The 26,548-nt window shown below is 41.2% G+C and overlaps 1 protein-coding gene across 2 annotated transcripts; it reads right to left on the reverse strand.

The window, feature by feature from the left end:
- Positions 1 to 1,670: 1,670 nt before the first annotated feature.
- On the reverse strand, positions 1,671 to 25,705 carry LOC139209525 (fibulin-2-like). Of its 2 annotated transcripts, XM_070839272.1 has the most exons (17): positions 25,658 to 25,705; positions 21,936 to 23,393; positions 15,409 to 15,523; positions 14,923 to 15,052; positions 12,891 to 13,092; positions 11,844 to 12,062; positions 10,968 to 11,072; positions 10,306 to 10,407; positions 9,335 to 9,466; positions 6,428 to 6,565; positions 5,553 to 5,693; positions 5,159 to 5,287; positions 4,465 to 4,590; positions 3,999 to 4,115; positions 3,762 to 3,890; positions 3,260 to 3,383; positions 1,671 to 2,884 (listed from the first exon to the last, which is right to left on the reverse strand). In XM_070839272.1, exons 2-17 carry the CDS (start codon positions 23,296 to 23,298, stop codon positions 2,527 to 2,529), a joined length of 3,630 nt encoding a protein of 1,209 aa, XP_070695373.1. In that variant the 5' UTR covers positions 23,299 to 23,393; positions 25,658 to 25,705; the 3' UTR covers positions 1,671 to 2,526. The 2 variants fall into 2 exon arrangements, with proteins under 2 accessions (XP_070695373.1, XP_070695374.1); XM_070839273.1 differs by lacking the exon at positions 4,465 to 4,590.
- Between the last annotated feature and the right edge of the window lie 843 nt (positions 25,706 to 26,548).

Below are 26,548 nucleotides of genomic sequence, written 5' to 3' on the forward strand. Positions count from 1 at the left end.
ACAAGCTCGACTTAAAACTGTTACTAATGTACATTGCTAGCTATCCAAAAGGAGGATGCACATATAATTTACAACAGTAAGAAATACTGACATGTTAGTTTAAAAAGAGCCACAAAATATCATAAGACGAATTCATTTAATGCAGACTTTCTGCAACATTATATCCCTGTAAGCCTGTAATTCACCTTACAAAAGTTAGGGTTAGGGTTACAGGAGTAAATATGTTTTGTTCAAACTACAACACTGAGGCTACACAGCAGGCCTAATGAACTGTAGTACAGTGACTTTGCGGCACTGTATCTGTCTCCTCTGTAAAATCCAGTCCTTTTACCCTCTTACAGTCCCTCTTCCTTTCTCCAGACTTTGAAACTTCCTGTCAGTGTCCCTAAACCCATAATAGATGTCTGTATCTTCCCCTGTCTGGGATGCGTGATTCACTGTCCCTGAAACACAGCACCTCCTAATCTTGGGAGCAGATAAAGCTAATTAGGGGAAAGAGACATCAATCACAGCTCTAGGGCTCGCTATGTATTGTACATACCAAGAGTGGCATCTCAGTCACTGGGTGTGTTTGAAAGCTTGAGTCAGTCAAACGGCTATTATTATGAGTTATGTCAGGAGGAGCGTCTTACACTTGAAGAATGAGAGAGCTGTGTTGACTGTTTGCTTTCTTCTGTCTTTTGGGACAAACCAGCTATTATTATTTTCACCAAGCAAGAAGTAAGGGAGTAAAATTAGAGCAGAAATGACAGAAATCAGTCTCTTTTGTTGAAATGACCTCTGACAATATAAATCATCACAGAGACCAGAAACTGGCGAGCAGCTCTGTGTGGATGTGCAACACGCATTAATACAGCTGTCACAGAGACACACACACACCCTTTCCGATGATTACAGCAGGTCCACAAGGGTTACTGAACTCTGAGCAGGGGCAGAAGATTACCTTAGCTTAAAGTAGAGCTTATTAAAAAGAAAATCAACTTAGCTCCTTTCTTTATGAGATCTACTTTATACTTACTTTACTTACTTTACTATACTATACTATACTTTAAGTGGTTCAAAATTCCCTAAATTAAATTGTCATTTGGTGCACCTTCCCCAATGTTTTTTCCAGACTGCTCTGTTGTATAAGGCACTGCTGTTGCCTAACCTTTAGGGTGGAGGACAGCATTCATCCTGTAGGTGGGGATGTAACTCTTTCTATATCTACAGTACATGGAGTTGAATACTGTAGTCTACAAGATGTTACACATAAATGTAATTACCTTTTTTTTCCCAGAAATTAAACTGTACATGATAATTGCTTTAATTAGCCGTCATTAAAATACGCACATGATGGATGGCGTTCATGTTGAGTCCACTAAGTGTAACCAGGTATGTGAATAGGTATGGCTATTTACTGTGTGGCGTGCCCTGAAAGGAATGGATTATATACTTGAACAACTTAACAGAGGAGATATTATAAATTTACAAAGTATATGCAAGAATTGGAGCATAATCAAAATTATGTTTGTCACATGAAAATTACAGACAATCAGATTATAAAACAAAAACACACAGCACACGCTCCTCCATAGCAACTAATATTCCTCCTAATAAATAAAAAAAAGCCAACAGTCACCAATCTACATTGGCATTTTTTAAGATATTTTACTAAAATATTTTGCAGCTCATTTATTTATTAATTCATTTGACAGGAACAATATATGTAGGCACTGTAACATTTCAATAAAATGCAACTAATGCAATGTATATAGGACTTTTTGCAGGACTAGGACTAATTTGCAGTCCTGTGAATTTAGCACAATATCATACATCTATCCTTAATGTGTCTGATTACAATACAAAAATACACCATATAGACTAATATATGAAATTATATAATAAAATGCTTCAGACAAAACAAAAACAGCAGCACAGGGTAAAAGAAAACAGACATAGCTGTTTAGGCACTAATGGAAACTCTCTTCTGCTTTCCCCACACTCTTATCAAATGAGACATCATCTGATAACAGGATGATATGGGCAGAAAACTGGCATGTGAAGGGATACGAAGTCTCTCAGTACAAAAACAGTAAGCTGAGCAGCAGCTAGAGGTTGCCTGTTATCATTTGTATGCTTTACACACATCTGTTTACGATAATCAAAACAATACCTAATTGTTTCATTCTGGTGATATAATAAATATCTTTGCATCTTGAAAGTTCTTAGTTTGGATTCAGATTTTGAAAATATGGAATGTCTTTTTCATGAGTCTTTTGAGCTGTGGGAATTTATGACATGTACGGTAGCAATTCAAGTGAGAAATGAAAATAATTTGACATCAAAGGGTTTTCATGCAATTGCAATGCGAGCAGAAACTGACAAATGACTGAAAGCTTAACTTCAGTTGGACATAAGCAAAATTAACTCCTCAAACCAATCATGACAGACAGTGGTATACTTAATGGCATTGTTAAATAGTGATATGAAAAGTCCTCATGAACTGAATTAAGGTCCATAGTGGCCACAGCGCATCTCTAACTGTTAGAGCAGGTTCGCTGTGATAAAGACGTAGATCCTGGCCTGGAAAGTGGTAAACGTCCCTTGTCTCCAAAGCTTCATCTCCACATTGATTAAGAAATCCCTTGGACCCTCAACCTGTCGTTGCAAGTACACGGCACCCGTGTAGGCGTTCAGCTTGCGGGTGCTGAAGTAGTTTTCCTCATTTCCCTGCGTGATGCTGACGATAACGTTGTCTCCTGAGTATGCAGGGGAGGGTCCGATGCGAAAGATCTGAGCAGGGATGATGATGTTGGACTGGAAGCTGAGGTAGTAGTACGTGACTCTCAGAGGAGAGTTTTGACAGTCCAGGTAGTTCGGACAGCTGATCCGCTCACAGCGCCTACAAGGGGCACAGGCAAGGCAATGCAAGTTTGAACAAGGCAATTGAAAGTTCTTTACAGGAATTAAAACGACGTTAAGATAAGATTTACTGTCTCATAGGGAAGGTCAGACATACAATATGAATTATTATAAAATGAGCTATCCCTATATTGATACATTCTGAAACAACAAAGATTGAATAAAGATGTATTAAATGGATTCCCCATCAGTCAAACTGATTGATGCCATATAATGCTCATTCATGAGTTGTCCTACTTTGAATTGATTTTTTTGTTTGTTATTCCTTTACTCCCCCAAATTAGATCCTTCATAAAACTATTCACCTCACATGAATAACATTATTTGGACCTTACTGTAGGACTGGAACACTTACGTTTCGGACACTTTGCGGTAGTTTGGTGGACAGTTGAGAGAAAGGCAGCGGTATCCTCCTTGGATGTTGTAGCAGGTCTCAGCCAAAGAGCAGTTATGTGCCCCTGTGGTGCACTCATCAATATCTAAAATGCACAGTTAATGCACAAGGGCTGTTTTACTGCCTGGATGGAAATGCGTGTTAGTCACAGGACAATTGAACTTTGAGGAAAAGCCTCATTGCTGCTTCATGTAAGACAAAAACTAGTCCTTGTGGAGGAAAGAAACTGCTCAAGTAAAAAATTTAAATTAGCAAGAACTGATTTTTAGTCCAATGAAATTTTATAGTGTGTATAATTACTTAGCCACTGTAAAATTACCAATTATATTTATCTGAGCATAACAATTACTACAGAGTAATGTAGAGTTAAATGGGTGCCTCAATGAGGTACACTTGTAATGAAGCAGCTACAGTACAATGAGTTCATGCATTTTGTGGGTTTTGTTTTTTAAAAGGGGATTACCTCTGCACGAGCGTCCATTTGGAGACATGGTGTATCCATATTCAGGACAAGCACACTGGTAACTGCCAGGAACGTTCACACACTTATAGGTGCACAGATGGCCGATGCTCTGTGAACACTCGTCAATGTCTGGGCAACAAGAAGGAAGTAAATCATGTTAAATTGATTTATAAACTTGCCCAAACAGAACTTTGGTATAAATATGCTATTAGTGATGTGTAATAGAGTGTGCGCCACCTTCACAGGTGTGCCCATCCTCCCTGAGGTAGTAGCCTTGTCTGCAGTAGCACTGGTAGGAACCATAGATGTTGGCGCACTCCTGACTGCATGGGTTGGCCAAACACTCATTCACATCTGGAGATTAGAAGTTAGAGCTCATTACTGTCACAATTCATTTGATCAAAGGATTTTCAGTGTTTTTATCCTAACATACAAACAAGATGTTGTTATTAAGCCAATTATGTTTTTACTGGATTGTGCTTGAAGGCATGGCATGATATACAGTATAATACAGTAATACCTCTAACTGCCATCCCCCTTCAGCAATATGCTGTGCAGTGGCCAGCATGCATGCAACAAACACACACAGGCATATTTTCACGTGCAGTTTCACGAATACATACAACCACATGCACCAACATGTACACATGGATGCACACACTGTCTCACACTCAAGCAGGCAGACATTAATACACACACACACCTTCGCAGTTCTTGCCATCGCCGGATAAGCGGAAGCCAGAGGTACATGAGCATTCATAGGAGCCTGGGGTGTTCTCACAGGTCTGGGCACACATTCGACCTGGATAGCGCCAGCACTCATTTACATCTGAGAGGAAGAGGAACGTATTGTCACAGCTCTGTTAGTGTGTATTGCATTTATGTGTTTGCACCCACGTGAGCACGTGCTCATATGCAACCAAGCATGAGCGGGTTTGTGTGCATGTCAACGAGAGTGCGATGCGAGGGGACCAGCTGCCTGCTGATAGTCTAAACACTTGAGCAGAGTCCATTATCATGAGAGTCACAACACAGTGAATCACAAACAGGGGGAGCAGCAGCAGCGGCGGCAGCAAGGGCACAACAGAGACTTCTGCAGCAGGAGATGTGATCGGCCCAGTGGCTACTGCAGGAGCCAGCAGCAGAGCTGGGGAAACAGAGGCAGCTCTCCCACCGCAGAATAATAATCAGGAGCAGCAGAGTGGGCAGACAAAGAAGAGGAGTGGCTGTACAGTAGTGCAAGAGAGTGAAAACATGATGAAGGGACAGAGGAAGGGAAGGAGAGAGCAGAATGAGCAGGAAAATGGGAGACAGGAGGGTAAAGGCAAAATGTACAAAACTCTGAACTTGTATTGTGTACTTCCTCTGTATGACCACGTGTATGATGTCCAACATACCTACACACATCCTCCTGAATGAGTCAAACTGATAGCCTGTCTGGCATTCACAGCGATAGGAACCAGGCAGATTGTTGCACAGCTGGTCCTCGCCACATCGATGCAGACTGCTTTGACACTCATCCACATCTACAAGACACACAGGAGCGGTGAAGACACGGCAATATCAATATAATGACAACAACACCATTCTGATGCCACCATTTTATGAATTAATGTAATTTGTTGCCATTAGTTTTTTGACCATCTCCTTAGTGCGTAAAATACTATTATTGCTGCTTTGGAAAAACACATTCTTCATATTTTAGCCTCTCTTTTAGCTTCTGCCGACAGTGTCTTCAAGTCTGTATATCAGTTCATCAGTTTACACATGTGTGCCAACTACAGATCATACCAATGCATCTGGATCCATCAGGACTGGCATGATAGCCACGGCTACATATTATCTTCCTCTGGCACGTGTAGGATCCCAGTGTGTTGATGCAGTTGAATGCCAGGCTACATGGCTGGGCCAACCCTCCGCACTCATCTATGTCTGTTACAGAGGGGGAGAGAGATGAAGATGAAGAAAGACAGACGAAGAGGGAAGTCCCAAAGGCACAAAGGCAGGGCATGAGAGACCAGAGGGCAGCTCTTTACTCGACACTGCGATATCAAAGAAAACACACATCATACAGTTGCATTCCCTTTCCACTTTGTTGTGTGTGTGTGTCTATGACATTTTCTCAATTTTCTCATTTCTCAGAGCATTTCTTTTAAACGTCTTTTACAGGGGTGTCGGCTGCCTCGACATGCCCCAGTTCCTGCCCCTGGGGGCTAATTCCACAGCATCAGTTTGTACTAGAGGAGGACAGAGGATTGGCTTTTATCCACCCCTCTGCAGCCCCTAACAGCAACCTCTCTGATCTCCTGTCTGTGTGGCATTTAACCCCTCTGTCACTGCAGCCATGGTAATTTGCCTGTATGGCACACAATCATGTGTTTACATGGACTATGATTGACCAGTGGGGAATATTTTGTGCTTGGTCTGGTTCACTCACTTGTGCTTAGAAACAAGATTGGGAAACTCTAAAAACAAGAGCAATACTGACTATAAAACAAGTCTGAAGTCACTTGTTTAACGCTTATACAGTGACACATATTCATGCTGGGTGACATTCATTTAACTCCAGCCAACACTTTGAGTTTATTTCCTCTATTAGCACAATTTAAACCAGAAAAGAATTGAAAATTATATCATCACCTCTGTAAGAAGTTGATTGTCCTTACCTATACAGTTGCCCTGTACATCCTGGTTAAAGCCCACAGGACATCGAGATTTGGGGACGCACCTGAACGACCCTTCTGTATTCACACACTCATAGCTGAGCCCACAGTTATGGCTCTGCTGCACACACTCATTGATATCTGAGGAAGAAGATAAATAAATGGGCTACTGATTAATTGCAAATAAAGCACAACTCAATTATTTCTTCCAGTCTAATAATTTACTACGTGTTTTAAGTACAGTGCATGCTACTAGATGTAATGTTATATTTTACCACTAGATGGCACTGTGGTTAAATGGCAGATTATACAGGTACTCACTTTGGCCGCTTTTTATCTATCATAAAGCTTTCCTTGTGGATACTCCAAAGGTTAATCAAGAGTAATATATTTAGATTATAGCTCAGGAGTCTTATCTATACTAATCACTCCTGTTACAACCAGAAAGGCCTGAATGACAGATGATTATTTCAACTAAATGAATACATCTAATGAGTCAAACCAGCAGAAGTCACATGCAGTAGTCTTCTTGTGCAGTGTATGAATGAACACTGTGGTTTATTCCCCCAGAGTCCTCTAACACCTGTCTGTTAAGGGATCTACCTCAATCAGCCTTCCACATCTGTTGTCATAGCATGAACCAAAGCTGGAGGGAAATCAGAATCTCAACAAAAAAAAAAAAAAAAAGAACACAAAATGTGCTGCATATTTGTGTATGTGTGTGCATAATGCATGAGAGTTTTGTGTTTTCAAGCAGGCTTGCAAGATTCCACCTCTGTAATTGCTGTATGGAGGCCTAAATCAGCTCTGGCAGGCAGCCCTGCTGATGTAGGGTAGGTCTCTAAACAGCAGATAGTGATTGTGCATCTTGCTCCTGACACAAGCTTGGCAGAGTCGGTGAGAGCTGAGTGAGCCTGACACCAACGAAGACAGAGAGAGAAAAGCCAGGAAGCGGGATAAATGTGTGAGAGATTGGCAGTGGCCTCCCTCCTAGTGAAGCCAACAGGCTGAAGTAACCTACAAGGTCAAAGAGTCCACTTGCTGTGACAATGTAACCCCTTCAACCTTTGGCTATTACTTTTCCACTGTTTTTGCTTTCTTTATTTGCACATTTTTGGCATAGTCACTACATGCATTAGCAAAACACGTAATATATTATTACCTCAAGAAATTTGGCTGAAATGCAAATGCAATGCAATTTGTGTGCAAGGGCACTTTATGAGACCAGAAACACTTTAAGCAATTTCAAATTGTTTTTTTTTTTTAGCCATGCTAATGGCCTGGGTCCAGATTGACATATTTTAATAACTATTGATTGATTACCATGAAATCAAAGGGAATTGATTGCCAGGTGAGGAATCTTCAAGACTATGGTAAACTCCAGCACCATGAGGCAGATATTTGTGGTTATGGGGGAAATATCTCAACAACTATTAGATGGATTGAAATTTGTTGCATGTTCCCTTCTGGATGAATTGTAATAACTCCGAATACAAAACTCCTAATAAATCCTCTGCACCATCAAACCTTCAAAACCTTTCCATCAGCCTCAGATGGCTACATTTTGTGTTGTGTTTTTTTTTGCTAATTAGCTAATGTTAGTATGCTAACAAACTAAGCTAAGATGGTGAACATTATATGTGCTAAACATCAGCAGGTTAATATTGTGATTGTGAGCATGTTGCCAAACTGGTGTTAGGGTGTTTTTTTTTATTTATTTCCATTTATCATTAATAATTACACCTCATCTCCCAACCATGCTTTGGATGATGTGAACAGGAAATGTAATAATGCTGTGAGTTTCTGAGTTCTATCTATCTATTTTATTTCTATTCTATTCTACACCTGAGCTGTATTAACTACTAGCAAGCCATGTCTGCACTGTAACTGTGGATAAACAGACAATCAACTGGATTGTATTTGATGGGGGGAAAAAAGTCTAAATTTGATGATTATGTGCCAAGGTCTTAAAAAGGAAACTAATAAAACTGGAAAGATCAAGTTGCACTGATTTAGGTAATATGTATAACATCTGAGCATTCTGCTTTGATTTAACTATGACACCAAAAAGAGATGATGTGATTTTTGGCACAAAAATCTGGCGCAAAAGTGTTCAAGATTGTTGAACACACTGGGTTAGGAAGACAGTGAGTATTGCTAGATTGCACAATTAATTCATGGTCTTAACTGAATCATTGTGTTCCTCCCTGTGTGGAGAATGTGCTTTATCTGTGAGAGAAGGTGAAAGGAGCATTTCATTACAGCCATGAATGAAGAATAGGTAGTGCAGCACAAAGATATTTTTTCACTCCACGCTCATGCTGACTGTTTGCAGGCTTACCGTTAAACACACTGTCTTGTTAAATGCTCATTTTTGCCTGATTGAACATTCTTTTAGCTCTCAAGGAGCTTCAGATTAGCTGAGTCACCTTGCCTGAACCCTACAGAAATCCATCTGCGGCGGCAAACAGCCCTTACAGCACATCTAAAACTTATCTTAGGAGTCCTTGTTCCTGAACACTGCTGCTCCTTTACGAATAAGAACTCTGCACAGGCCCATTTTATGGTGCGTGGAAATAATGAGACGTATTGAGAGGTTTACTAGTGCATCTCAAAGTTTAACACCACCCACAAAGACAGCAAGCAAATAGTATGGAAAACCTTTCTGGAATAGCATTTCCCTCTTGTGTCTGTGCTCATGTTTGAAATTACATGATTAATGGATGTTAAGAATAAAAAAATCAAATTTTCAATACTTACTCTCAAGGGTGGTAGGATTGTTTGCCTGAACAATGTGGTTTCCTTGGATTGTGATTGTGCAGTAATACAAATGCTCTCCTGCTGGTATTTACAACATATTTACTGTGGGTGGAAGTATGTTCTGACGATATATGATAATGAATGGTGTACCTTCACAAATATCATTGTTGATCTGGTGTCCGGGAGGGCAGGTGATCAGTGTCTGGCAGATATAACTCCCCGCAGTATTCACACAGCGCTCATTCAACTGGCAGGCATGTGCGGACAAACACTCATTTATGTCTGAATTTTAAAAAAAGAAGAAGAAGAAGAAAAGACAAACGTGTCAGCCTGAAGAAAGAGTATACATAATGAAAAGTGCACAGTGGAAGACTCTTGATGATGGGTTTAGAAAATGGAGATGTTCAAAAATACAATCAACTGAGCCTTGGTCTGTGTGTAACTGTCAGTTAGTTAAAAGTGAGACAGGTCGGACCATCCTCTGGGAGAGAGATTAGGGGCAAGGCCACTGGGTATAACATCCACACAATAAGAAATGTGTCACCACACAGAGCCACTCTCTGTGTCACTGGCACAGTTTGCTGCTGTCACGCAGGAGACAGACCAGTGGTTATGGCTTAACTCAAAGATATATCCCCAGGGAGACAGCTTAGACACATAGAGCAGGAGCTCGACCTCATGATTAAATACACAGTCCACCACCATTCTGAGAGGAATCGAGACATGTTTGGGATGCAATTAGTAAGATATATTGTGATAACACATGGACGATGATCTCTCTAGTAAAGCCTCAGATGAAAAGAATACATATATATGTTTTTTGTCTGCATCGCAGCGTGCTGCTGAGAGTGAAGGGGATTATTGCTGTATCTCCCCTGCAAATCTAGAGGCGCTGATGAAAGAAAAATACAAATCAGTGGCAGCCAGTCTTGCCAAGATACTCTCCTCAACTGGAACCAAACTCCTCTGGCTGAGAAAGAAAACTGAAATGAGGGCAGAGATTGCCATTGCAGTTGCCATTTTTCATTTCAGTGATTGCACAATATTCCCACATGCTACCCTAGCGTGACGTAAAAAAATGTTTTCTGCGTTACAACACAATATATGTTTTAAATCCTTACCTTCACAGGAGCGTCCATCAGCCATGAGGGAGAAGCCTGGGAAACAGGAGCATTGAAGCCTTCCGCCCACTGAGGTGCAGTGTTGCTCACATGGACTGTTAGCTGAAAATAATACTGTATAGTCAAATGAAATATACTGCGGTACTATTCCACATAACAGTAATTAGAGTGAAACAGAGGAGAACACTGTGGCTCTGTGTGGGTGACAAGAACATTATTTACTGTATTACCATTTGCTCATTTCCTTTTTTCCAGGTTGATCCCTGACCTGCTCATATTGTATTCCCTACTTTTGGCCCACAGTGTGGTAGACCTCCACCCTGGTGTCATGGAAACCAAACAAGGGAAACAAAATGTGCCCCTGCTCAGATTATTATATGGAAAGCTCATGAGAATGAGCTGCTGATGCTGAAAACAAACTAACCTTTGATACCATCTCACCACTTGTGTTTGACATTTGCAGCACAATTACAAAGGGTGAGTTTGAAATAATAACATGTCAGTCTACAGCAGCCTGTCCTGGCTTCTCCTCTACACGTATTTGACAACATCAAGATGCATGTTCCAGTCTCTGAGTAAGATGTAGCAATGAATGAAAGTGCTTAATGTGGTCTGTCAGGACTGCAGCTCCCTCTCCCCTCATTACACTGTATGTTTCTAACCTTCACAGGGGTTGAGTGGGACAAGGGTGGGAGGCGGAAGCGGTGGAGTGGGCTCCACTGCTGCTCTGTCATCCTCCTTCAGTCTGTTCTCCTTGTCCACCGTCTCTGCAGAAACATGAATAATCTCATCACAGGAGCAATGAGGTACACTGTAATCAAGAATTACACCTCTCCATCTACTGCGGTCTTAGTTAGAGGCTTAAACCTTGTGGGATTCTTGCATCTTCATGCAACGATATATGAGGCCAGTAGCTACAGATGAAAGTTGTAATAGCACTGAGGGTGAGACAGGAAGAAACACTGCCTGCAGACAAACCTTTGGTTTTATTAGTGAGCCCCAACCCTCACTGTAATTTTCTGAAAGCTCTGGCATTAGTATCCTGTTGAGACAGGCTTGTGTTGGTGAAAGCCACTGTTGATTAAAGTCTGGTACACTGCTGAAATGTCATACAGCGTTACCTGAAAATACTTCCAGACTGTACATCTGAGCAGACCTTCAGATTGTGCAGAGAATGATCCTGAAACAGTGAAAACGCTTTTTCCTTGAGCTGGAAACCGTCTTGACGACAGGCGGGTTTTGATTAGCTGAGCATTTCTGTCAGTCCAGGAAAGGGATGTTAGTGTGTGATTAGAATAACTATTATTAGGCAGTATCAGGGCTTGCAGACAGGAAGGAACTCAAACAGACCAGGAAAATAATACACTGTGAATGTGTAGACAAATTACAACAAATGGGGTCCTCCTGACAGGAATGCAAACTGTAAATCATATTTCAAAGAGCAAATGGCACAGAGGGATGCTTTCCTGTGTACTGGCATCACTGGAAATGTCTGCAAGCACTGTGTGACAAAGTAAGATTGGTGGTCTTCACTTTACCTTGTGCACAAGTGAAGGCATCCTCTTGAAGCACGTATCCAGGGAAGCACTCACAGCGGAAAGAGCCTGGCGTGTTGACACATTTGTGATGGCAGATGATGTCTTTATGTATCAGGCACTCATCCATGTCCTCCACCTGAACAGGACTCTCCACTGCATTCTCCCCATCGCGCTCTTCACCAATGGAGAAGGCCTCCTTAGGGTATGGGCTGTCAGATACTACAGCATGCGGAGAAAGTGGCTGTCGTTCTCACAAGCAATAAAACCATATAATGGTAAACAAAAAAAAACTCACTTTCCCTAAAGAAAAACACCTTTTAAACATAATAATTACAAGGAAGACACAATGGCCACTATGGTAAAGAGGGCTGCTTTTCTTGTTCGCTTTTATTGTAATGTTTATTTCTGAACAAATACACAGCAACCACTGCCTCATACCACATTATTCTCATCCTAAATGAGTTTGCAACGCCCTTCCTTAGATGGGCTCCTAAAAATACACATGAAGTATAACAAGATGCACAAAATCCATCAGTACAAGTTACAATAAAACTGCCATGTAGATGTTCATATAATGTTGTGATTAATAGCTGTTCTGTTTGGTGTTTGTCTTGATCTATTTCTGATGTCATGATGTGGCAATAAAAAAAGTTTTGAGGTTTTCTCACCTTATAGTAGCCAAACCAAATTATAGCAAGAACACTACCAACAACATAGTGGTTTACTGAAAAAGGATTTAATGCAATGCCATGCAGACAGGCAGTAGCTCTCTTAGAATCACAGTACAGGGGTGATGGGGTTGTTATATTTTGTGCTGGGAGGCCAGTGAGGTGTGCTATTTCTCAGAAAGGTTGGGGAATCTTAGTACAACCCGTCCTTTAAACAGCTAGTATAAAGAAAATTGATTGTCTTTGGGTTAAATAAGTACTTTTCCCTGGCAGTGCACAGTTGTGTATTACATACTCATACCAAACAACACCCCTTGGCACGGAGCATGCGATGCATTAGCATTTGGGGTTTGTGTATTTATGTGTGTGTTGACATTACCTTTTCTTGGCAGTGGAGTGGAGTTGAGAGCGGGTCTCTCTCTGACAGAGTGCCAGCCATCTTGATTTCCAGCTCTAATCTCCTTCCCTTCGCAGCAGGTCAGGAAGACGTGTCTGCAGTGGAAGTCAAGGTACCGGTGGGCTTCGCAGTGATGCCCCTCAGCGCGGAACTGCAGCCCCAGGGAGCAGCAGTCACAGCACTCCTGCAGGTCACACAGTCAGTCTTTACACATACAGTCCATACAGTATGCAAGATTTGATTTAACATTAGCAGCACCACTCTAAAGACTATCAGATTAACTTTGTACTGACATCATGGTCCACAGATTAATGGCTTTAAAGATCTCCTGAATTTTCTGCTGGAGGTACCAAGAGGTTGATTTTTTTTTTGTGAAATGTCAATGAAACGGCAAAATGTCTCAATATTGGACATGGACATATTTATGTTGCCCAGAAGATGAATCCTAATGACATTGGTGATAATTGACAATTTTTGGGGTTTTGGCCAAATAACTGCCAAACTAATGAAATTCCCATCATTCTCAGCTGTACTTTGTATTTAGTGTTAATTAAAAAAATATATTAAGCAAATATTAGCATGTTAATATGCCAAACTAAGAAGAACATGGTAAAAATTACTTCCAATCCAATCCACTTTATTTATATAGCACATTTAAAAAAAACTGAGGGTTACCAAAGTGCTGTACAATAAAGATAAGGGACAACAATAAATAAATAAAATCAGGGACCATGCAATTCTCAAATTGGGTTGAAGGCAGAGGAGTAAAAATGCGTTTTAAGACGAGATTTAAAAGTTTCCAGGGTGGGGGCCAATTTGACATGGAGTGGTAGCTTATTCCAAAGCTTAGGAGCTATCACTGAAAAGTCACCTCTGGTTATTTGTCTGGATTTAGGAACAACCAGACGCAACTGATCAACTGACCTCAGTGACCTTGAGGGGATGTACACATGTAGGAGGTCCGAGATATATTGAGGCGACCATTTAAGCACTTAAAAGCAAATAGTAAAATCTTGACAGGAAGCCGGAGGAGTGAGGCCAGAACAGAGTGATATGTTCATGTTTGGTGAGCATCAACCTTTTAGTATTCTCATTGTGAGCGTATGAGCATGCTGACATTAGCATTTAGCTCTAAATGGCCTCACAGAGCCGCAGGCATGGCTGTAGACTCTTAATGTTGTGGAATTGAACTTTGATCGTTACAAGCATCAATTTAGAGCAAGTCTCTCCTTGTTTACAGCCTCTCGCTCTGTAGCTCTCAGCAACATCACCACTTACAGTGCATGGGGGCATAGCGTATCATAAAACTAAAGTAATGACCACTGTGCTGTATCGTGGCTGTAGATGGCATAATTTTACTAAATCTACAGGGGTCCTTCAGAAAGGTGGTGAAAACCAATATTTAACAGCTGTTCTGCAGCATAAAGTTGACAATGCCCGTGCTGCTCTGAGCAAGTGAGTAAGTAGGCTTTGACATGCAGGTCAGATGGCGACCGAGTGGCTTTGGGAATAACATGGTGGAGTCACACAGTCAGCATGACCCTAATTGACCACCATAATAGCCTTGTGTCTACCACTGCCACTGTTTTACCGCATCAATTATCAGTCTACGTTTCTACAATTTGACATCTGACATTTCCAATTGCTGATGTCTGCTTTGAAGATAGTAAAGCTGTCAGTGGACTGTGGGAATCTTCAGTTATAATTGGCCCTAAATCATTTGGCTAAATTAAATGAGGCAATTCAATAACAGGGAATTGGCACCACAGTAGTAATGCTCAGAGGAGATATTGAGAATAAAGTTGCTGAAACGCTGCAGACTGGAGTCTCTTACTGGCAACAGACTAGTACTATTTGCACATGTTTTCAATTCTACTGTGACTATTTGATTTATCAATTGCTAATTCAAACTGTATTAGGCTTAATTTGAAATTTACAGTGTTGTTAAGTTTGACTGTGAACCCAGTGAACTGTGTTTGCCCCTTTGCTGGGGTATCTGGTCACAAACACTTGCCTTGTAGGAATCGATCCCGCATTTATTGCTGGCATCGTCTCGACACACATCTCCTGCTCTGGCTGCATTAATTCCAGCCAAACACCGACTTTCTCTCAGGGAACCGAGGCAGCACTGTTGTTGGGCAGTCCTGACAGAGAAAATCACACAGGAGAAAGGACTGCAGAAGTGTTTGGACTGCAACAGTGGCGCTACAGCCCACGAGTGCTGACTGAACTGTGTTTTTGAGTATCTAAAGATTCAATCAAAATCTTAAGAATTTACCAATTAACGTTCATAAGGATAATTCAATCTTTACAAATGTGATTGACCTTGCAAAAAAAACAAATATGTCTTTGCACATTTTAATAACATTATTTCACCAATCCATGTTCAAATCCACCTTGCCGATAAGTCCAGTGAAGTAAATAAACAGCCTGACTATTCAAGATGATTTAAAGTTCGCAGAGCTAAATGATGTGAATGGGCGTTTAATAATGGCCTTACCAGCAGATGGAGTGCCTATCTTTTGTGGGTGGCTCCATGTTGTTGCAGTGACCATTAGCTGAGGCCCATTTCTCCCCTGTCTCACAGCAGGTCTTCACCAGCTCTTTGGCAGACACTGTAATGAAACACAAACAACCAGCTCCAGATTTATCCCACCCAGTGCAGCCAGTGTTTCAGAGGAAATACATGAAATTATGGTTACATGTGAATGCAGCAGGGAAGAGGAAGGCTAACATTTATCATCACATGATCCCAACAGTGAGACACTGTAAAATCTGGTTACAGGATATCTGAAGTGCAATCGAATTTCAGCTTTCGCGGAACACTTAGAAATAGACTTGGAGCAGGTTTGGTCACTACACACTGAGAACAGCAAATACAATCTGTGTTTTTCTTTTCAGACTCCTTGACTCTGCTCTCACTTTCATTGGCAGGGAGAAGTATGCAACCCAAGACTCAATAAAATTGTCCTTTTATGTTCCATCCTGGCTAATCAGAGCTGGAACAGTGTGGAGGAGTAACACATTAGCACTTCACTTCTAACTGGGTCAGGGAGCAAAAACACGTTATCCAGTTTACAGGAAAAAATGTATACGTGTTCCTTCAATAACAGGGCAGTGCATTCCAGCTTTGATTTGTGGCTCCGGCACTACAGTAGACAGTACAACTAATCACATTCATGCCTTCACAGTCAGTCACACCACACAGCACAAAATATCACTCAACCTAGATTTAGACAAGAAAACAAAACACAAGATGACAGATGCTAATCTAGTTGGTGTGACTTTGGTGTTTTAATGCATTAGTTTTGATCCAAACTAACACAAAAGTCACACAGTAACACAGACAATGCTCATGCTATATGAGGTAAAACTAATGTTTTGGTAAATGGAGTCTGGCGGCTTTGAAACAAGAGATATGACGGCTGTTTCTGGTTAATCCAAAAGGATTGTACAGGTGTATTTCTACAGTTGTTCTTTCCATAATGGTGTCAGATAGTTGTGAGCCTATCAGCGGCAAAAGCAAACACTTTTAGTGAGCGTTCTTTGAGTGGCAGAGTTGTCCCAAAGAAATAAATGACATGCCATTGTAACTCATTTGCAGCCCATCTGTGGCTGCCAGATGAGGCGTCCATCTACTGGACAAATTATAAAACGTTTTGCACCTACCAGTCATATCGAACTACAAATAGGGCCCAGGTTTAAAAATACCAAAGTTACGTGATGACACTGGAACCCAATAATGTATGATTATTTATTATCATAATTACGTTTGCTGTACATATGCACAAAGTACAGCATAGACTGATTGCACTCATTAGTTCTGCAGGTAATTGGTCACTAAAATTTTGACCTGATGATGGTGCTAGATGAAGTTAGGGGATTGCCAGAGTTATTAGAGCTGATCCTGTGAGGAACATGAATGTGTGTGCTAAATTTCATGGCAATCCATCCAATATTTGCTAAGACATTTCACTAAAATGAAAAATATGAACCTCACGGTAGTGCTAGAGAAAAAGAAAATCAGGGAATCATCAAAGTCAGAGCAGGTCGTCCAATGGGAACCATTAATGTCTGCATTTCACAACAATCCATCATATATTTGCTGAGATATTTCATTCTGGACAAAAGTGGAGGACGAACTGACTGACAGGCCGACACTTCCCATCCCTAGAGCCACGTCATTTGCATGTCTAAAAATGATCTGAACACCCTCCTGAAAGATTGGTCTGTGATAGCACGATCTGCTCCAATGGAAGCCTTAAATGAGGGTAGAGGTCACGCAGAGGAAAGACCAAGCAAAGATCATATAGCAATTCTAGATAGATGAAGCTCTTCCCACATCACTTTATTTGTTGAAATACCTCTCCTTGACTTACCTATGCATAAGAAGACCAAGACAATTACTCAGAATAGAGCAAGTGACTGCGGCAGTGTGCATAATTTAAAGGTTTAGAAATGAGAAAAGCAAAACCTTGAAAGGCACAATGACTCTTTGATACATAACTACAGTATCTCCGCCAGCCGTGCAGTTAAACAAGCCCCTTTGAACCTGGCTGAATCTATATTAAAAGACAGAGAAGATAATTATTCATTCCCCTTATTTTTTTGCCTCCTTTTCATTTTCTCCAGTTGGAATGAGTTCACCCGTCATGAACATTACACAGATTTGCTCCATGTGTCCATCTAGAATGTGGGATGTAAACAGAGTTAAAATACGTACAGCTTATGACCATGTTTACAAAAGATTAAGCGGATGAGATTACTTTGGAGGGAGATTGTATTTCGACAAAATAGCTACTGGGGATGAAAACAATGATAAACTATTTTAGCCAAGCTATATATGAGTCTCTTTGACAGACCTTCTAATTAAGCCTGTAAGGCAACTTGTTCCATTCAACTGTGCAATCATTTGCTAAGTTAATTCACTGTGCTTGTACAGTGTAGATCTAAAAGATACACTTGAAAGGTGGCTGAGGAGCATCTCTCTGTTCCAGGCCTGTCATTATATAAGGCCATTAGAATAGCATTACCACCAGATGCTTTCCTCTTGTCCAAATCCAAAACCGGTGACATCACACCCTCTGAAAATATGGAGCTAGAATAACAACCAAAAAGGGCAACTCTCAACTTGTCTGGAGTCATAAAGCAGCACACTGCCACTAATCAAGGCTCATGTGTCTTTTCTTCTGCGGACTTGGCAGTGATTTACAATACAGGTGGTCTGGAGAGAACGGGACCTACGATGTGAATAACAGCACACGCCAAGAGTCCATGACATACAAACTCATGTGGATGAGCACGATAGATGATTGATGCTGAAAGCTTAAAGCATATCCGTGTTTGTGTGTGCATGTGTGTGTACGCAGGCCTGTGTTGAGCTCTGGAGGGAGTGACACAATGTTCTCCTCACCTTCTACATGAGTACTTGCAGAGATCTTGTATCTTTTGAAACACGTAATCAGTGTCCAAGAACAGCTGTATGTGACATAACAGGGAGGGCTCTCCTGCTGTCACCATGACTTCATTTCCAAAACGGCCAATTCAGGTTTCAATTATTGACAATTTATGCCTTAATCTTGTGTGAGCCAACAATCGTGTGATCTGTCTCTTTGTAGTCTTAATTGGGGCTGAAGTGAGCTGATGCTAGCCCCGAGAGCTTGCCTCAGTCTTTGATGGTGTCATCCAGTAACCTCCAATCCAATGACACCTCCTTGTGGTTAAATAACCTGAATACAACCCTAAAAAACACACTGTCAGGACTTGTCACTAGTGGTGCATTGAATAATGGTAGCATTCTTTACAGCTTTTGGTGCCACATGTCCTTGACACACCCAAGTATCCACACACTTATGATGAAGTCTTTGCTATGCAACATCATAATTAGAGTCCTTTTGCATTTTAAATTGGTTGAGTATATTCCACTGCACGCCTCTGAGCAAATACTCACCACAGTAATTTGAACCATTTGCCCCGTTATGCCTTGCATGTTCCAAGGTGTGTTCACAAACCAGAACACAGGAAATTTGCTCTTTTTTTCCAGAGGAAATCCATCCAAATCCTGATTTTGGAACTGATGGATGAAAATAACACTGGGGAGTAATATTACATAATTGGCTGGTTTTCAAGTTTCATAAATCTCATTAGAAGTGACTATGAAATCATTACATCAATAAGGCATACATAACAAATTAAAGATTTACTGTATGTCATATTTGAAGAGAAAAACTGCTTTTATGATAAGTCTGCAAACATCTATATACAGCTGCACTTTGCCTGTATGTTAATGACAGAAATCCAAATAAGTACTAAAGGCAGATGTGTTATTGTGCTGCAATTTATCACCAATCGTGTTCTACTTATAAAGAAGTGGTTTCCTGCATCTGGAGCAGATGTTTTTTAATTTCTAGGCATGGGTGACATGTGGGTCAGGCGGTTTTTCAGTAAAGGACAAGTTGTGGATGGGAGATTCGCCAAAATTCCTGGAAATGACCTGGAAGGCACCCTAGATTACCAGAATGAGCTATCTTCACAGTAGTGGTACAGTGGGAATGAACTCTCACATAACTCTGGCTCTGGAATTCACCCTCCTTTTCATCCTAAGGAAAATTATACATCTACTCAGCCCACTCCCATATGCAGCATGTTGTGACAGTGCTGCTGATAAAAACAAGCGTTTCTGTTTTTTAGCCCACCTCACCTCAGATCTTTTTTGTGCTTCGGTTTTACAAATGAAATCAAATCTAACATTCTCCTAGTTTGGTTCCATGTTGTGGTTGGTGCTTGGTAAAGTAGGAAGGGGAATTACTGAGAGAAGACCAGCATTTGGAGGTGTGCTTCAGATGAGGTGATTTCTGGGAAGATTGGGAAACCTGCAGCCTCACGGGAGACGGGTAATCACACGGGCTCATGAGGGAGCAGTGAGTAGCGTCTGGCAATCAAGCCACAACAGTGGTCTCATTCATCACATGGGTATTATGCTGCTCACAGGTACAACCCCCAAGAAATCCTATACCAGGTTCAGTCCAGCATCAGAAAGCCTAAACAGTCCCACCCCCCTTCTGAGCACACACTGCGTCTGGTTGGAAAGAGAGAGGGCAAATGAGCAGGAGTTATTGACTGAGAGAAAAAAACATTTATCTCGGGCCGTGTTCTTCTGCAAAGGCAGCCCATTAATGTTATGTGAAAAATGATTCTGTTCTTGTTATTCATGCTTTCTCTTTTCCTCTCCAAATAACTTTGGCATCCTCTGCTAATTACATTGATAACAGGCATTAGTCAAGGCCCTTATCAGCTAGGTTGTTCCTGTATGTGCTTCGACATGTCACAGTTCTGGAAATCTTCCTTCAGTCAAATGACCTTCAACAGTGATCGCTCACAGTGTCATTCCCTCCTGCAAACTGAGTGAGCAGTGCAGTTAGTTTGAGCTCCTTATCCCAGGAGAAAAACCAATCTTACTTTGACTTTCAACTCTCAACTCTCCTCCACGAAAGCTACAATTTACAATTGAATAGCTGGACTTTATCCTAATGCATTTATGGGCGGTGTGTGGAAAACTTTTGAGGACGTCTGTCAAAGCAAATATCTGTTTTTTTTCCCTGAGTGAATAAGAGAGTTTCTATATTGGCTCACATGCACTCACACACAGTTTAACATTTTACTCTGACTGACCAAATTTGTCATGGCAAACAGCAACAATCAGTCTATTTCTATCCTCCATTCTCCGACTCTATGCTGGTAAACGAAAATGACAGGTACCTCTGGAGTTCACTCCCACAGTAACACCTCACACAGATGCATTCAGCATATACAACACATACCTACGGAGGCCAGGTGCTGAAAGGAGAGAAAAGTCCTGACAGGTCTCGACAAAAATCATAGTGTTGTAAAGTAGGTTAACTACCCACCTCCAACTTGTGGTTTGCTGGACAAATAAGAAAGACATTTCAGAATCCTGAGTTAATGGTTCAGCAAATGAAGTGGTTATAAGGATGAAATGGCACAGCTAATACTTTTCGCTCATTTATAATTTAGTTCACCCACTTCATAGGAAGGTCTTATAATACAGGGAGACTACCATGTACCATAAAGTAAGGTGAATTTATGATCTAATTAGGGTTTCCTTGGCAAGAGCACTATTCATCATTAATAGTCATGGAACTGCATAAAATCACAAATTCATTAAAGCTAAAGCAGCACTAATTTGGATTATTATATGGCATTGCATGAGATTAAGATAATGAGGTAGACTTTTGTAAATCTATTGTACCTATTTAACCTAACTCCACATTTTGAAATAATATATGGTGTTTTTCTCACATCTTCCACTGCATTATAACTCATCTTCTAGACGTCCTTGTTATCACTTCATCATCTGCTGTCTCTCCTAGTGCCTCGCAGTAGGCTGATAATCACATGAAGGATACAGGCAGGGGGCACGACCCCACAACTCTCATCGGAGCAAAGTGGGGAGAGAAATTGCAATTTCAGCTGCTCTTACAGGATTTATCAGATATATTAGAAGCATAATAATGTAAACGTGGCGTCAGGCTGAGTATTATTCGCTATTTACAAACCTCCAGGGAAATAAAAATTGTATTCTCTCAACTTGAATGCATGAAAATGAGTACATACTAAGTATAGTTCTTTTGTCCTCTGAGTAAGGTAGATAAATGCTATCTAGGGAAAACAGGCTTTCAGCAGACAATTGTTTTTCCTGGACCACTGCCAGCTTGAATAGAGTGATTATGAATTTCTCCTCAAAAGACAGGATGTGAGAGAAGGAAAAGGAAGATGTTTTCTGGAAAAGCAACACCCTAACCTTGTCATTACTGAGCTGAGCTATAAATCGTAACACTCTGATGTATTTCGATATAGGCACTGAATGAATGAATGAATGAATGAAAGATTTATGCTTCAGATCTTTTAAATTCAATTGCTTTCACTTTATTTAACAAGAAGAGTTGGGACACTGTTGATCATAAAAGGTCAGGATTACTTGAAACTCCTTAAAATATGTTATCTTACCTTCAGTGTCTCCCTCCACATTCTGAGACTGGTAGTTGTAGAGGGTTTGGGACTGTCTTTGAGGCTGCTCTTCATCTGCCTCGATCCTGACTGGAGCTCTGCTGGTGGGACTGAACTGTATTGTGGGACGTGAGCCCTGCTCCTCTTTACCTTGCAGCAGCTTGTGCTCCACTGCCACCGTTTCTGGTTCCTGATGTGTGACAGAACGGGAAGCACCACGGCTCCCTGTGCGACTGCCTTGACTATGTTTGTGGTGGCCGTGTTGCCTGGCCACCTTGTTTCCACGGGCAGCGTATGCTGTGTCTTTTAAAGTTCCCACTCTGTTTCTCTCACTGTTTTGTCTAATGGTCTTTTCACCAGATTCCTTTTGCGGCCTGTGATTCTCTGTGGTCGCTGTCTGTGTGGTTGCTGCTGTTAGCGATGCTGATGCTTCGCTCTGTGCCTCTGTTGTGGTTGGAGCCACGTTTTTTGAAACCTCAGCCTCACCGCTCCTCTCTGGATCAGGGGTTTTTTCTGTCTCCCTCAGCTCGTGTCTCCTTTCATCACGGGAGCTGAAGTAAGTGGAGCTTGACTCTGGGTAAACTGGTGGTACTGTAGTAGATTCCAGTGGTTGGGCCAGATCTCGGATGGTGGAAGACGTCGGCCCAGCAAGTGTATAGTCATTATCCTCTGTGCCAAACCTGGGTGGGTCCTGCTTATACAGAGGTAGAGTGTTTCCTAGTGCCAGCTTGGAAAATGGTTCTCCAGGACTCGTTTGTCTGTTGTCATGATGGCTTCTACCAGCCGTCTCTCTCAAAGGGTTGTTGTTGTCAGTGGTCATAACCCGCGTGGGCTTATTAGAGCCACGAAGGTCACAACCGGGGACAGGTGAACACATTAACTTTCCGCCTTCATTCGGACAGTGGCAAACCTGGCACCCTTCCATCTGAAAGGAATGTCCCGCCTCGTACTTCTTGTTGCCATGGGAACAGCCAATTCGCATACACTGAGGGCATCCATCTTCAGGTTGTGTGATATCAATGCAGTTGGGGGTAATTTCAGGGCATGGAATAAAACGACAGCTTATCTTCCCTCCTCCTTCGGGACAGAAGCATTCAGTGCTTCCGAAATCCACAAAGTAAGATTCCTGCTCTGGGACTTTCCCTTTCTGGAAGCCTGCTTGGACGCAGTCATAGTACTGGTAACCCTCACAGGTGCAGCCCTTTTGTACACAGGTGGGACAGCAGGCACCCTTCATTAAAACTGTATCGATGCAGTTATGCAGAACAGGACAGTCCGCACCTGTGCAGTCTCTCTGGCTTAGACAGGTGTCCATGCACACAGTCATCCAACATAAAAACAGCGTTGCCCCCTGAATGTTCATTTTGCATAACCAATATTTCAAGGCAGTTCCACAAAGTGAGAGTCTCTTCAGGCGAGATTTTATTCCAGTTCAGAAAGAATTTAGTGTCTTTTAGCCTGTGAAAGTAAACAGTGGTTAATGATATATTTTCAGTACAAATGTTGTCTGGCATTCAGCTTGATAATAATCAGTGTCCAATTATTTTTGGATTGTTATTATCACAAACACATGTTTTAACTTAACAACCTGTCTGCTTTAATTTGACCACCTGCCAAATTTAAGTTTTTCCATGCCTACTCGTTTGGCACAGCAGCAGTTTAATGTTGTGGTTCAGATTTGATTGCACAGGAAAATTTGGCCAAAGGTAAGGTTGGCCAGGGAAATATGTGAAATAGCAACCCAACAAAAAATGTCAGTTGTTGGAAAAAAATACTGAAATAACAAAACCTCCCTTCTGTCACAATATTATAGTTTGCCACACAAAAACAGTGTGTTAATTGTGTTGCAGCGAACTGTTTATCTGAGTTATCTGTTTTCAGCATGTGCTGCTGAGTGTATTATCATAATTTTCTTTTCCTCTGGTGGGAATGTTGTGCCATACTGTACAGTCTATTGTTCATTTCTGCCTATAATAGCTGGTGGAGCATGAACTGCTTCAAATGCTCTTTCAGGGACAACACACAACCAATCCTGTGCACACTAGAAGAAGTACTATTCAGAGAAGTAGGACATGGAAAGGAAGAAAGTATTATGAAGTGTCACGAGCCTTCTTTTGTGTGTCCTGCTGGGTACTGTACAGACACAGAGTGGCAGCACATCGGCTTGATCCTGTGAGTCGGTGATGTGACTTCAAATCAGAAAGCACACTGAAAACCAGGTGTTTTCTATTTCACTTTTCCTGTTTTCCCTCGCTGCTTACATTTGTGCCAGTCGCAAGAGAGTTATGTGACATTTCATGCTAAGATGAACATGCCAAGGTTAAGAATTACGGATTTATTAGAGAATTAGAGCACTTGAATCGTTTTGCATGACAAATTTGTCTGTAGACATTTCCTGCTCAAATGTCTCTAACCAATTTCAGTGGTGCTCTTTCGCAGCCTATTTTGTTATCACATTTTTCCCAAACTCCATGTCCTTGGAATAGATTCCCACCAAAATAGGTGCAGCTACAATGAGCAAAGAAAAGAAGATGTTTACCGATCAGTTTGTCTTCATTAGAAACAGCCAGTACGAGGTAGCTATGACTTTCTTGATCGTTTTAGAGAATAAAAAGACATGCGGGAATATTATTTCAGTACATCTGCCTGACTGTGCCCTGACATTGGGAAAATCTGATACCAGTCTATATATAAGTGAGCAGAACACGCTGTGCACTTATTCAGTACTGATACAAATAACATCTTTAGAGGCGTTCAAAAAAAAGAGTCACCAAAATAAACATAACATCTGCAGCTCTGTCTTCCTTCATAACTCTGGCAAAGTCACAGAGCACAAAGTGCAGCGCAGCTCTATTTAGAGAATCAATGATGTCTTTGTGTGCTGTGGGTTCAAAATCATTTTACCAGATCATGCAGTCGTTAACAGGCGCATGTCCCGCTGCTATGGTGCTTTCACCTCAGCCTTAAACTCACCAAAACCCCAACTCTGAAAATTCAACACAGGAAAAAGCCACTTGTTGGTAAATCTGATGGACTGGGCATGAAACCCACCTGGTTGTACCTTTAAATACATGAATATGGGCTGTTTGCTGTGAGTGAAAAATACTCTGTTGGGTTGTTTGTTCAGCTATCAGTTCTGGGAATGTCCCACACAGCTTTTCAAGCAGCAGTCACTGTGTGCCTTGCCATCCCAGTAGCCAAAAAAATGAACTTTATCCTGTAGTTCACTGTAACCTGCACACCTACACGTGCAAACACTGTTTTCATCTATTAATATCTCAACTCACGAACGAACAGAGCAGCATCAAATAAATAAATAAATATTTCAATGAAAATCACGAAACTAATAGTTACATGTGCACACTGAGGACTTCGGCAGCATCGGTGCTGATCAAACCTCTGAATTATTTCGCATCGAGTTGTTTCAGCCTTAGAGATGACTTCAACATTTGAAGTTCACAGTCGTAAATAAAGCAAATAGAATCCGATAATAAACGCGTTTGTTGAATTCGCCGGATTGTGGTATAAAAGGAACAGTAGGTTGGATGCAGGCTTCGATAAATCACCTATAAATACATATAATGAATAAGAAGATTAAATGTGATCTGACCTGAGATCTAAACATCTCTCCCTGTGCTCACATGTTGTCTGCTGGAAATCAAAGTCTATCACATCGTGCGCCGACATCGACTGTTTTTATCCATAAAAGTCACTCTGCCTACCTTGAGTCTCTGACCTTGCAGTGCTGGTGTGCTCTTAAACGAAACTTGTGCGTAAAGTTTATGCCCTGACTCCGACTTGGGAGGCTGGAAGCGCCCTCGCTCGCTCCTTTTTTTTTTTTCTAAGGGGGGGGGGGGGGGGGGGGGGGGGCGGGACAAACTTCCATAGAATTATCTCCAACTCTTATGAAATGGTTTCTGTTCCCGTTTCTGTATTACAGTTATCCAAGATGCGAGAAACGACTGAAACACGGAGTGCTGTCGGTGCAAAATAGGCAATGCGTTGTCAGTGGGTTTCTAAGGATTCTGTGGGAAATCATTTATTCATCATACAAAAGAAATGACAGCGCCTCTGCTCATGTAACATCATCCAAACCGTTTCTTTACAGCTACACAGCATCCAGTTAGGTGACAAGCTGACTGATATGATGGTTGTTTTTTGTTGTTTTTTTTTTTACTACTGGGCGATATTTGCAATATCCTATGCAATACACACATGTATATATTTTGTATATTTTCTCACATTTTTATATTTGCATTTATTTTTGGATTTTAGGTGTTACATATTTCTATTATTTATATATTCTATTTTTTATATTTGTGCACTACTTGTGTTACTGACACTTGCTGTAACAAGTGAATTTCCCCTGTGTGAGATAAATAAAGTCTCTCTTATCTTATCTTGTCTTGTTTTACTCCCCAACAAGTCCCACTGATCAAGCTCATACAAGCATCATTAAACATCACATGATGTCTGTGATCCATGTCAACAGAGCCTTTTGCATGGGTTAATTCTATTACAGCTATAATTACTGAAATCTGATATACTGCATGGTACAAGAATCTGTCCTGAGCAGCGAATTTTCTCTTGTCAGTATATGTCCACCTTAGATT

The sequence above is a fragment of the Pempheris klunzingeri genome, chromosome 11 (assembly GCF_042242105.1).
Source record: "Pempheris klunzingeri isolate RE-2024b chromosome 11, fPemKlu1.hap1, whole genome shotgun sequence".
NCBI lineage: Eukaryota > Metazoa > Chordata > Actinopteri > Acropomatiformes > Pempheridae > Pempheris > Pempheris klunzingeri.